The sequence below is a fragment of the Rhamphochromis longiceps genome, linkage group LG20 (genome assembly GCF_057381845.1).
Source record: "Rhamphochromis longiceps isolate RC_006_pf linkage group LG20, R_longiceps_female_GT1.1, whole genome shotgun sequence".
NCBI classification, from domain to species: domain Eukaryota; kingdom Metazoa; phylum Chordata; class Actinopteri; order Cichliformes; family Cichlidae; genus Rhamphochromis; species Rhamphochromis longiceps.
Genome location: NC_140576.1, coordinates 33302927 through 33316840, shown reverse-complemented (window position 1 = coordinate 33316840; position 13914 = coordinate 33302927). Strand labels below are relative to the sequence as shown.

At 41.3% G+C, this 13914-nt stretch overlaps 1 protein-coding gene across 1 annotated transcript; it reads right to left on the bottom strand.

The window, feature by feature from the left end:
- Positions 1-868: 868 nt before the first annotated feature.
- On the bottom strand, positions 869-12413 carry kcng1 (potassium voltage-gated channel, subfamily G, member 1). The gene is made up of 4 exons (XM_085393802.1): positions 12277-12413; positions 11190-11323; positions 4599-5435; positions 869-2432 (listed from the first exon to the last, which is right to left on the bottom strand). Exons 3-4 carry the CDS (start codon positions 5379-5381, stop codon positions 1653-1655), a joined length of 1563 nt encoding a protein of 520 aa, XP_085249928.1. The 5' UTR covers positions 5382-5435; positions 11190-11323; positions 12277-12413; the 3' UTR covers positions 869-1652.
- Positions 12414-13914: the final 1501 nt, after the last annotated feature.

Below are 13914 nucleotides of genomic sequence, written 5' to 3'. Positions count from 1 at the left end.
TTCCAGTTTGGTTTCAGGAGACAGACACTATTTCTACTTTTAACATTAGGCTTAAAACGTTTCTTTTTGCTAAAGCATATAGTTAGGGCTGGATCAGGTGACCCTGAATCCTCCCATAGTTATTCTGCAATAGGTGTAGACAGCTGGGGGATTCCCATGATGCACTGAGTATTTCTTCTTCAGTCACCTTTCTCACACACTATGAGTCAATAGATCTCTCTGCATTGAATTATACTTGTCATTAATCTATGTTTCTCTTACACAGCATGTCTTTATCCTGTCTTCCTTCTCTCACCCCAACCGATCGCAGCAGATGGCCCCGCCCCTCCCTGAGCCTGGTTCTGCCGGAGGTTTCTTCCTGTTAAAAGGGAATTTTTCCTTCCCACTGTCGCCAAAGTGCTTGCTCAGAGGGGGTCATATGATTGTTGGGTTTTTTTTCTGTATGTATTATTGGAGAGTCAATACTAAATAAATAATAAATTTAGCATCACAATATTTTCACTGCAGTCATTGCATATATTTACCCTAATCGTCCACATGCCACCTGCAGTGAAACTGCCTATGGCCCACAGTTTGAAAACCACTGGTGTAAACCATCAGTAACCGAATAGACGAGAATGAAATATAAATTTATAACAATATAACTGATACAGTCTGGAAAGAGAAGCTCACCAAGAGAGTCTGGTTCCCATGGATGATGTCTTTAGGCATCAGTTTAGTAAAACAGTTTCCTTTCCCTGTTTCTAAAGTGAAAAGTTGAAGTTAAAACAAGAGGCATCAATGAATCATCAACAGAAAAAAGGAGAGATTCCACTCAAATCCAATTTAAAGTGAGATATAGTTTATAAACAGCTATGCACAGCAAATGCAGTAATTACAAGTACAATAATGCTGTTTCCAGAACGTGTTCAAAAATTGCATATGAACCCCAAAGTGTAGAAGAAGGACAGTTAGGACATCATAAGTAATGTGTAGATGCTGGCTGTGCCACAGTATTATTAAGGAACCCCAACATAAGTTTCAATGTTTTCAAAGCAGTTAGAAAATAATGAGTTGATCAAGGGTCACATTGTAGTTGGGAAGAAATTTATATCTTTGGGACTTAACAAAAGCAAACAGCATCTTCAGTTAACTGGCACTGTCCCGAGAGCACACAACATCACCAAATCCACTGAAACCAGAGATTAAAAAAAACATCACAATGTTGTTGAATGATGTGAAGCTGTGACTGTGCTCTTCAGGCATGTCTTCTGTTCATAAACACGTTTTAGAATATGACTGTTTTAACACTACAGGTCACCGGTAAGCTCGAGGTTTATGCGTATTTTGTCTTTTTTGTCAGCTGGACTTATGTTTGCTCTTATATGCGCTTAATAAAGAGATCCTTTTTTGCTGTTCTTATTTTCTCTCTCATCTCTTCATCATTTTCTTTAAGTGTACACTGCTACAAATCAAGCTGCATTTTTTGGGAAGAAAAAATAATCTCTGTCTCTTCTGTGTCTCACTTTTTGACGCCCCTTTCAACCAGCCAATCCATCGAATGTCAGCCTCTCTTCCTGTCTTAGTTACACATTCAATCCCATGCGTTACCTCCTTCATCCTTGGTTTCTATTCTAGACCCACTCTCTCATGTCCTCAGTTGTCCTGCAGTCTCAGTCATCCATTTCTCTCATGTCAGACGACCCAATAGGAAAGAGCATGTCGCTCTCTAAGGACAGGTTGCTGCCTAGCCCGGCCATGCGGCTCCGCAGTAGAAAGTGTGTCCTCCTCTGCAGGAGCCTCTGCTGCTCCTGCTTCAGCTCCACGTAGGAGCGTGAGAATGTGTGGAAGATGGAGGTGACGGGAAAGGCCATGAGGAGGATGCCACTTAGGATGCTGCTCAGAGCCACCACCTGACCCGGGATGCTCCTTGGCACCATATCCCCATAGCCCACTGTTGTCATGGTGATGACAGCCCACCAGTAGGTAGCAGGGATGCTTGTGAATTCCTGTGTGGTGGCCATTTCATTCTCAATCAAGTACAGCAGGGGGGAGTATAGTGCGATCGCCACACACAGGAAAAGGAGTAGCAGTCCAAACTCCCGTGTGCAGCGGCGTGCTGTCAGGCCTAGAGTTTGCAGGCCCAGGGAATGGCGAGCTAACCGCATCACGTAGAGGATACGCAGGGCCCTCAGCACACGCAGCACCAAGCCCACTTTGTCCAAGTAGGTGTTGCCTGAGCCCAGCCTCTTCTCTCCTTTGGAAGTGCTGTCCACCACTAGTGTAATGTAGTACGGCAGGATTGCTACCACATCAATCAGGTTCAGGGGCTGTCTGAGGAAGGTCAGCTTGCTGCGATCTTGGATGAAGCGCAGGGTGAACTCCAGGGAGAACCAGGCTACACACACAGTCTCCACAATGAAGATATTATAGCACATCTGGGAACAGGTCCCCTGTTTAGGAAAGAAACAAAATGTGGTCACCAGCATGTAGATGAGGTCGAATCACTAGAGGGAGCCACCTCAGTGTGAAATTCAAACGCTAAACAGTGGTAGGACTCTGCAGCCCTCAGCACGGCAGCCAAGACAATGAAAAAATAAAAATAATTGCTCATTACAGATCAAACCACCAGTTTTGGTTATGGGGGAAAAAGTAATGTCATTAGGCAGTAAATCTTAGGTCAAAGCGTCTAAAACGATACCGCCACACTTCCAGAAGCAGTGTATTTTTCTTCATGATTCAGTGCGTGGTTGAAATATGGTTCAAAGCATTTAAAAGCACATACTGCAATAGCCGCTGAATGCAGTCCATATCAGGGAATAATATCATTATTATGAAACATACTCCCACAGAGGAGGAAGTGGCCTGACCACCTGAAAACTCCAGATAACCTGAAACACTTGTGTACTTTTAATGCAAGGCTTTGTCGTCTTGTTGAGGAGCTGTTAGAATGAGATCATTGGCACTTTATTTTAAAAACAAATGAATTCAGACTCTCAAGTGAGAATACAGTGCAAGGGTGTCAGATGAATATATCAGTGACTAAATCAGACAACAAGCAGCTTTTCATTTCCTTTTTCAATTTTGTTTTTCTTTTTTTCCCCTCCCCCGTTTTCTTAGGCAGTTATTGGTTTAACAGTGTGACAGAGGTGATGTTTAACTCATCTGCAGCTAATGCAGGGGTGGCCAACTCCAGGCCTCGAGGGCCGGTGTCCTGCAGGTTTTAGATCTCACCCTGGCTCAACACACCTCAATCACTTGATTAGTTCATTACCAGGCCTCTGGAGAACTTCAGGACATGTTGAGGAGGTAATTTAACCATTTGAATCAGCTGTGCTGGATCAAGGACACATCTAAAACCTGCAGGACACCGGCCCTCGAGGCCTGGAGTTCCCTCACTCCTGAGCTAATGTCTCACTGTACAGGAGCGAACGTTTTGCACTCCACCCATTTCCCACAATTACTCTATCTGCACTTGATTATCTGAACAACTTAAAACAGAAAGAAAGAAAAAAACAACACAAACTTTTTTCCCCCACAGTGGAAATCAAAGAGTTTGCAGTCAATCTGCACTTCTATCAAAAGCCTGCTTTTTTAATTTTCACAAAAGCTTTCACAACAAATCAATTAATTAATTCACAACCTGTTTGCACTTTACTCTGCGAGAAGATTACGTGTGTGGCTCAGATATTCAATTTTCCTTTGATTTGACTAAAAAGGCTGGGGTGCTAATTATGTTTGTGATTGAAGTCAGACATAATAATGGAAGCATTTCATGAAAGCAGCCTGAGACGTCTTCAAACATTTATTCTAATCTGGGGGAAAAATTGTGGCTCTCTCAGCAGCCTTCCTTCTCTTACTGGAATGAGGTTTTAAAATGACGTGACATTATTAGCATTTTCTTTAATGGCTGAGGGGTTTTTGTAAAGCACATAACCTCTTTTTTTCCCTTTGGATACATCAGTTTAAAAAGAATGGATAGAAAAAACGACATAAACCTGCTGGGTTCACATATTCATTGTCAGTATGGTGGCATCTCTTTATGTATTGTGGCTGTGCAAAGCAGTTTTAATGACAAATACATTAAAATGAATTAAAAATATATAAATAGAAATGAAATTAAAACAGAGTACAAGTTTTGGTGAACTGTTTTAACTATATTGGTTTCAAAATGAATTCTTATATTTGAAATGTTTGTCAAATTTAGAATGAAATGACTCGATTTGCAAAGTTTGTGATATTCTCATTTTTTCCTTATTAATACAAATACTTCAAAAATGAACTATATTTAGGCACAAGTTACTTTTCTGCTTCTTCTGTCTTCATTTAGATAATTGGTTAATTATTAATTTAACCATAGCTAAGCAGTTCTTTAATTTTAGACACTGGAAATTGAGTCTTCTGGGCAGCTATTTTGAAAAAATTGGATATCATAACAATATTAACCACATTTATCAGCTGTAAGAGCCTCAGAAGCTTTGGGACAAAACCTGTTGTTGTCCCAACTGTACCTCACAGAAACCATACGTTTTGTTTTGCTTTTGTAGCCTTACAACCTCTTCTTTTTTATATCATTTTTAATCTTCATGTGCTGTGTCAAACACCACGTTTCTACTTACCAGCTCCTCCTCCTCCCTCATGGCCGGCATGGTGCTGATGGATAAGTTGATGGCAGTGATGGTGACAAACAGCACGGACAAACAGGCAAAGATCTTCCCTGGGAGGCCAGAGTGAGGCCTCTCCACCATGTCCCTCAGCTTAGCCATGCACCGACTGAGTCTAGATTCAGCCGCGCGTCCCCTGTGGCCACTGTCTGAATCCAGCAGATCCTCCAGGAGTTCTTCTTCCTCCTCTGCTCTCTCCATGGCTTCAAACTCCTCCATGCGCTGCAGCAGACGCCTGCGACAGCACCACTCCAGGCTCTCCTCTGGAACCCCCCAGTACAGCAGCTCCTCTCTGAAGGAGAGGGCGCACATCTCCCTGAGGGACCGCAGTTTGCCCGCCCGCAGAAAGGTCAGGATGTTACGGAAGGCACAGGGGCTGCGGTCAAAGAAGAACTCGTTGTGTGTGACATCATAGTCATCACAGATGCGCATAATCTCATCGAAGCTGCTGCAGAGGTGCAGCTGGCCCAGACGTGACAAGGGGAAGTCCTCTAAGGTGGTCCAAGGCAGCTGGTAGCGCAGGCCACCCACGTTGATAATGGCATGGAGTTTACGGGCACTGGACAGGAGTGTGTTATCGTGGATGGTGCTGAGCTCAGGGGCAGGCTGCGCCCTTTTATAGAAGGCTCCCTTGTGAGCCTCCTTCTCTTGTGGGAGGGGAGGGTTGAGGGAGTTATCAGAGGCACAGCTCAGGGCACTGTAGTCATAGTCAGAGCCGTCACCCGCCAGCAGGGTCATCTTTACCGGTCCGCTCACATCCCTGTGCTCAACCTCCCATCAACACACTGTCACCTTCACAGAAACAATAGAGAGTCTGAAGTTAGTGCACCAGTGCAGGTTTGACACAATCGGCCAAACTAATTAAAAAGCAAAGTTTAAAAATCTCTTTAGCAACAGAGTCCTGACCAAGGTACAGTCAGCAGTATTACACAGACTAGTAATACACGCAGAGAAAGAAAAGTCCATTATTATTTGATAAAGAGTAAAATGCAAACAACAGACAAAGTTATGAGGTTCAATTATAAGGAAGTTTGAGACAAAAAAGTCATGGTGTCCAGGTCAGTTAAAATCATCATATCACTGTTAGAAGTACTTCAATTCACCTGCCAACATACTGAGCAGTACACTCTTACTAAATGAATACCATCACAATGCACTTTACTGCAGCAGGAGGCACTCGGACTGTTTGCATTATGATTCAAATGGATACGTGAAATTATAAGAAAAGCAGAGTGATATGTAAACAATCTCTGCCTGCAGAACAGCCCACTCACTGTAGAAATGAAAGCAAGAAAGCTGCGTGAAACATTACCACCAACACACTTTTCAGCTATTGTAAAGCTACAGCGGGGAAACTCCACCGAGCATAATATTAATATGTGTAAACATATTAGTGAAATCCTAGAAGACTGTTTTCATTAACATTACTTCCATTAAATATGTCACACTGACTTGTAATAAAACCTTAATATTCTTCTTTTTAAACGTGTGATGATTAAATAGATTAAAATATGCGCGTTTCCGCACTTGGATGGTGTTTCCTGCTTGTTCGAGCCTCAGGCTGAAGTTTGAGCCGCACTGAAGTCATGAAGCAGTAGCTTTTATTAACTATGCGCCGCAGAGCACTGTGCCTCAGGGTTTACAGGAATCTGCAGCTGTAGGCATTTGTAAATAAAGTCTTTCTGGGTTTTATAAGGCCTTAATTTAAAAATGTCTTTCAACATTTATTTTGTCATAGTGCACTCTAGTTTAGTATCTAGTCCCTTTTAGAACAGCGCCATTGGAAAAAGTTTAGATTTTATTAGCGTTTTCCTACTTTCCTTATTACTACTTTAATGTTACAGCAAATATTTTTCTTTTCTTTTTTTACTAATTTACCTATTTTAACTTGATATTATTGCTTCTGTTTGCTTCCTTATCTAATGTACTAAACATGAACCTCAAGGAATATTGTTACAACAACAATAAGTAAAGAAAGTATGATGATGATGACAATGATAATATTTATTGCTGTTGCTCTGCCTTGAGGTAAATGTTTAGTATAGTCAATTGCATAACTTTACAAGAGAATGAACTGAGGTGACATTTACATATTGCTGTAGGTTAATTTGCATACTGTTTATTTCCACTCATTCAAACATAACAATAGTATTCTGGTCGTTGAACGATATTTGCAGATATCTCCTTCCAGTGTCTGGCTTGATCACACACACTGGTCTCGGTGAATCCGCCCTGCTATAAAGCCGCAAGATGCAAATCCCAACGCTGGAGAGGTAAGCTGTATTAGCCAATGAATGGCCACTAGGGGGCAAAGATATCTGGTGGACATAAACAGAAATTCAACCCTGCTTTGCTACATGAGATTGTATTTACTGTATTATACGTTTTAAAATAGAATTTGTCCTCAGTTTAATGGCAAAACTGATACCACTCTGAGGTTTCTGTGTTAATTATGGAGTGACAGAGAGGCACTGTTCAACTTTACTTAATATGAGGAGACAAAGAAGGGGAAACAATGCTTTGACGACAACAGTTTAACTTGTCATATGTTTTGAGTGGAATAAACTAAGCTTTGGGGGACAATATGTGGATTTATGTAACTTTGGAATGAGCCTGACTAACTGTGTCCCCATTTCAAGACTTGATTCCATGTATTTACCCCAAAGTCGTACTGTTACTTCAATTTGAAAAGGAGGGCAAATAACAATGAGGCATTAGTTTCTTTTGACTGAGGTAACAGATCATGATTAAATGTTAAACTCTTAACAGTATACATTTATGTGGGCAACTATTTAACTCCTCACATTTTTGTATAAAGATTTGTCACCCAGTGATGCTGTACTGACTCAGTAATTCACTGATGTAACTGTTATCCTACAGATACTGAAGAGGCTGTTTTCAAACACACTTAATAATCCGTCTGTGCTATTTCTGGCCCTCTCACATTTAGAGCGGGAGGCTTTAAAACGCAGTTAGGTGTCGGTTGAGGTGTGTGTGTACTAACGTGCAATCACACAGTTATGCAGGCTGTTCCGAGTGCCAGCTTATGCACATTTACCAAAGACTCTTCGGCAGAACAAGAGACGAGTACGAGAAGAGGAGCAGCACTATATTGCAATAAGAAAGAGAAGGAACTGGAAAATGTTTACCACTTTATCACCACTTTATCACCAGTGCAGTGACGGCCTTGTGGCCTCTGTCCAAACTAATTTAATCAATTACAGTGATTTAGGGGGAGGCAGGTTAGCCAGTTAGAAATTAAAATGTCAGTGCCTGGATTGCTGCTTGGCCAAATTCTGAGTAAGGATTCTAAAATGGGGATGTGAATGTGTCAACTGAATGGTTATTAGGCACCTGCATTGTCAGCCTGTGTGAGCCACTGATTACAGTCAGCACCATCTTTCACCCCTGAAATCAGAGCAAACCCGCCCGAAGCTTTTCCCTCCAGTGCTCTGCCTTGTTGCATTAACTTCCTGATAATATAGATTTTTGGCTTTATTGGACTCGTCACATGTGGAATGCCCCTGAGGTCAGATCATAACAAAACCCCAGTGCAGTCAGGGAAATCATGCAGGCCATCAGCAGATTCACATTCAATCGCTTCCCACTTTTCTTAAATATAAACGCTGCCTGCAAAATAAACAGTAGTACCATTAAACAAAAGCCAAACACAAGAATGAAAATAAATTTTCAAAAAAGGCAAAATCCCTCCTTTTTGATTCTTCTCACACTCTCCCTCCATGCGGTGGAGGTTATCAATACGCCTACAATGCATCGCCGGTGTGGATGTGCACAAGCCTACGCCACTCTCCTACTAGATTAAATCACACTTAACCCCTTGAGGCTGTTTGATTTCTCACTTTGCCTTTAAACCGATTGTGCTTTTCCATCTCCGCAGTCACAGGAGCATTTTTTTAAACTCTTGTTTTGTTTTGTTTTCCTTTCCGTGCAATGTTGCGCCTCTGATGTTTCCTCTGGGGGATAAAGTCTAGAAGGAGAAGGAGAGATGAAACGCTGCAAAGACAGCGAAGGCTGTTCTCCCCACCAGATCGGCTGAGGTCTGGCCTCTTTCTGTGCCAGCGTTATCACAGCTAAGCCACAGGGCATGTTCTCCAGATTGCCTGGTGAGTCACTGGGTTGTGAGTCTCAGTTGCCTGACAGTATTGTGCATGCATTTCCCATGGTTCCCTCCTCAAGAGTCTTTGGAGACTTTTAATACCACCAATATTGACTGAGATCATTTTAAAGAGCCCACTAGTGATCATGACCACAAGATCAAAGAGCAATTTAAAAAAATTATAAGCTTTTAAAAATAAGGAAATGTGTTGTAACTGTTGAGATCTGTCTGTTATTTTCTTTTTACCTGCCTGCAGAGGCATGTGTTAAAGAATTTTGTTCAGTATGGGTGGTTCATATTCAAATTTAATAGTAAAAATGAACATCTGAAGAGTGTCTATGTGTTTGTGCCCGCAAAGAGATACAAATAGTTTACTTAGCGATGACTATTTATTGCTGCATATCTCCATATTGCTGGAAGTGCTGTGTAAGACAGATTTTACCAATCTGTCTCTGAATCAAAGATTTGCAATTCAGCTTGACTCATTCTGTGAAATACAGACACATGGTAATTTGATGAGTATCGGATTTTTGTCAGTGTTTCTGATGAAAATCGAAACCTCTAAGCTTTCCAGTGGCAGCTGTTCAAAGTGTAGAGTTCGGTCTTATTTTCTTGCATGTAGCCCCTCAACCATATTTAAAGCAATAACGTGCTGTAAAATAAATGCTCTCTATAGAGATGTTCCAGAAAAGCGCATGTCACCTGACAATGAAGTCATGTCAGTCATGTCCTCTCAGGCTTAATGACCATTTAAACCACACAATGTTCCTTTTGTTCTCCCCAACAACCACTTCTGCTCCTATTCCCTTAACAGCTCACTGTTCTCTAATGGACTATAAGAGGATGGTGTTTCCAGAAATGGACCGCAAGAGCTGCCAAGACCCAACTGTCTCTCTCTCTCTCTCTCTGAAATCTGGTTAAACACTGAAACAGTCAGGCATGCCAGAAGCAATCCTACCCCGAAGACCTTTCCTTACAGTAATTCAAGCAGGAATAGTTGTAAACAAAAGTGTTTCTTTTTTGTTGGATGTGGGTGGTATTAATGCATGCCGAGAACCCTGGAAGAAGCTACAGTATAGCTCCAGGGCAATAAATGTCTCCCCAACTCTGTCTGTGGTCCACCACAGTGCGCTGCTCTCTACTTCTGAGGTACAGAAGTATTCTGTGCAGATAATATGTTTCAGTAATGAGCTATCTCAGCACTAATGGCTACTCTTTTTCATCCTGTTCACTGTTCAATTCAACTGGAGTGAAAAGCAGCAACAGAATGAAATGTATCTGTAAAATAAACCACCTTTCATTTTATAAAAATGTCGTTTTAAAAGCTTAAAAGTCAATTATTGAAATGCAATTCAAGTACTTCTTCATGTCTCGCTTGGAATAAAATGTCGCGTAACAAAGAGCAAATGAGAAGCATCACACCTCTGTCATTTTCTGTCCACAGTTTATTTTCCAATCTGTCCTCTGCCCGTCCTTCCTTTTTAAAGGGCTCTATTCCCCAGACACGATCTGAGCCGGCCCACCGACTCTCTAGGCTTCTACTTCACTGCTCCATATCATGCCTCAGCACTTCCCGTCCTCTGATCCCTGACAAACTGTGACACACAATATTTAGTCAGCACACAAAACACCTCAACATTACACCCATCACTCACATCCGATGTATAACGACAGCATGTGTTTTTCTTTTTCATCTCAGGAATTTTCCTGAGTGGATGATTGCACACTCTCACCATTTGCGAGTGCTCATCTAACTTGATTATATAAAGATTGCATAACATTAAGTTCTCTGCATCGTTTGCGTGCATTAACCGATACTCACTTTTCATCTCTTGCTGCCCTTTTCCTGTCGAGCTGCAATCATCCGACCACCTAATCTTTCAGGGCTGTGTAAATAATGTGTTTTTCACAAGCAGCAGATAAAAGACAGCGAGCATGTGTGCAGGCATCACAACCTCACTGCAGAGAAGACCCGACTGTCTGTCACTTTGGACAGAGTGTTTCAAAAGACCTCTGCACTAGGGCGCAGCGCAAGTCCCTGCAGGCTGAAGTGACAGAAGGTGCTCGCACCAGTCGCTTAAAAGCTCAGCAAGGAAAAAAGAAGAACTCAACTCAACTTAAAATAAGCTGATGAGATGGTATAAATGGACTGTAAACTAACAGTTGTCCTTTAAGTGGGAAATTAGACACTTGATGGTCAGTGCTGAGTGTAGAAAATAAAAGCTTTCTTGTCAAAGGACACCACATCTGTGTGTTGGTTAAGTTAGTTGTATTTTTACATTTTACCACAGCTTGAACTGGTTAAAAACCTAAACGGTCAAATCAGAACATGAAAGAGCCAAGGGTTTTAGAAGATGGACTAAATTCACATCCAAGTCTGTGCAGATAAAAGACTTCAGAAGGAAAGACGAGGACTTTTTCTTACTTACACTTTCAAAGCACATCCATCGCCCAATTTGTATTGAGTCCGAGCCCTGGCTGCAGATTTCTTTGGGTACCCACTGGTGCTCAGGGAAACAGCAGATCAGGAGATGTCTCTCAAGCACCTTAAACATAAAAGCACCTGAGAAGCATACTATAATTACTTTATGGATCTTTTTTGTGGAGTAGAATCAGAGAGCCACTATTAGTTATTAGAATAGGAAAAGTCATTAGTTCATCTCATTAGAGTCACAATTACCTGGTGGAGGGAGAGAGGATGATGGATTACATATCATATATCACTGCTCCAAGGTCTCCAAAGAGGGATTTGCATTGCGGACTCTAATCACATTATGGGCCATTATCTAAAATCATCTTCAGAATGAAACCATGTGCTGTGTTTGAACTGATCTCATATGGGTTCACTGACAGAAACATAAGCTGTGATACGCTGTTTGAGGACTTGAAGTTGTTCCCACGTTCAAAAGTTTCCCTTGCATCAATTTTCAGTTTAAAATTAGATTTTGAAAAGTGTTTTTCATTTCAAAGGACACTGCAAAGATAATGTATATATATATCAAATATATGTCCCTCCTCAGAGAGCATGCCAGACAAAATCTGTCTCTGCATCGAACCCTGTCTCAGTAAATGTTTACACATCATACAGTGTCATGCTGCTGCACCCTTGTTACCATGGCGTACATGCAGCACATCGGGCATGCAAGTCTCGGTCATCTGTTCGAGACAGATAATTCCTCGTTCAATGAAAAGTGGACCTCACAGGAAACCATTAATTAGCTCAGTCTGATTACAACTGACACTGCTGATGCACCCTTCAAGTTACTTTAAAAGAAATACTGACAGCACATCAGTGTGACCTACGAAAACACTAACAGGTAGGCACATGGCGCACACAGTTATAATATCAAGCCTGAGGAAGCAGCTATTTACATACATGATTTGGAATTTAAACACTGAACGCACGAATGAGAAAAACTCCCAAAGTGTCACTTACAACTAAGGAGTATTGTTTGTTTTTTTCTATACAACAAGCATTAAGTTTAAAAACATGTAAACAAAAAAATCCATACTCACTGCGCTCTCAAATCAGTTCCTCTGCAGCTGTTAGTTTGCTGAAGAAGCCTGAAGGCGATGAGAAGAATGTACATGAGGGAAAATGTGAAGTGTATTTTCAGGCACTGCTGCTACCTCCTTCAACTCTGGTCCATCTATGCAAAGGCACTGGGCTTGTGGAGTACGAGAACGCTATTTGATAATCATGAGCAACAGGCTGCCTCCCCTCCTCTCGCCCTCCCTCCCTCGTTCCCTCCTTCCCTTTCCTTTTCCCTCGACTCTCGCTTTCTCTCTCGAATCCTTCTTCCTCCCCTTCCTCGAGCGCTGACATCAGAAGTGGGATGTGCCATTATACCAAAACCTTTTGAGAGAAATCCATGGCAACCACCATCTAGAAAGAGCCGTACTTCCCCTTCACCTTTAAAATGAGAATAATCACTGTCTTTTGATTGTAGACTCACACAAAGGTTTATATTTGTCCAGTGGGTTACTTGGCTGAGGGAGGAGGGGAGGGCCGGTTGTAGGCTGGCTCACACTCACCAGGGTGTCCAATTTTAGACAAGTGGTGGGAAATGTTAACATGAAGTATGATGATGAGGTGGAACGCATGGCTCATACTGAGAATGTTCATTGCAACCGGAGCAAATGTATATATGCAATTTTCCTTTATTTTTTTTTCTTAAATAAATACTTGTTTTGAATTGCCTTTGGATGATAATGCCAAGTTTTAGCAGCATATAACCACCAGAAGTGAAAGCCAAACATCATCAATAAATCTGTAAAAATAATAAACAAAGAGACTGAGGAAATGAAATCCAAAAGAGTAAACAACATAAAATCAATCCATTCTGATTTATTTAGTTCTGCTATATGGTACCTCCACTGAGAATGATCACAAAACCTATTATCCCTTATTTATCTACTTAAATGGAAACTGCAGAAGTAAAGATATATCCACATGTGACAAGTCAATCTCAGCATATTATTCCCCCTTCGGTTCTGTTATGACCCCATAATGGTGAAAAAAATAATAAATGTGCACATTTTTTTGTATGTAAGAGTCCAATTTTGTTCCTCAGTCAGCGGTGTGTGAGTGCAGTGTGTAAAAAGTACTATTATTTTATGGTTGTGCTCAGTATGTTTTATTCAAAAAGACATATTGGAAGGAAAAGCGTCAGGTGTAATTCCTGTGAGCTATTGTGTCTCAGAATAGAGTTGTTAGAGCTGCTGTTAGATGGGTGACTGAAGGCAACTAAAGATTGTGATACAGTCCTGGAATGGAAATAACACACTCACAACATTTCCTAGAAAGAAAAAGAGCCAGAAATCCCTGTGGCCAAAAAAATCATAATATCCTCATAATAACCTCGCCTTCTACAATGCCGATCTCATACTGAGGGGCATAAGAGATATGTCTCCTCTCAAAACAAACAAACAAGGTTAAATGATTATCATCTCTGTGCGCTGTTGCAATCCAGACTGCACGTCAGTTTACACAGAACCAATCCACCGCAGCAAACCAGAGTATTGTGTGTTATGTGGAGATGTTATATTGGTTTCACTGGTAAAAATAAATAATTGAAATGGGTATATATTTGTTTTTTATTAAGTTGCCTAATAATTATGCACAGTAATAGTCACCTGCACACACAGATATCC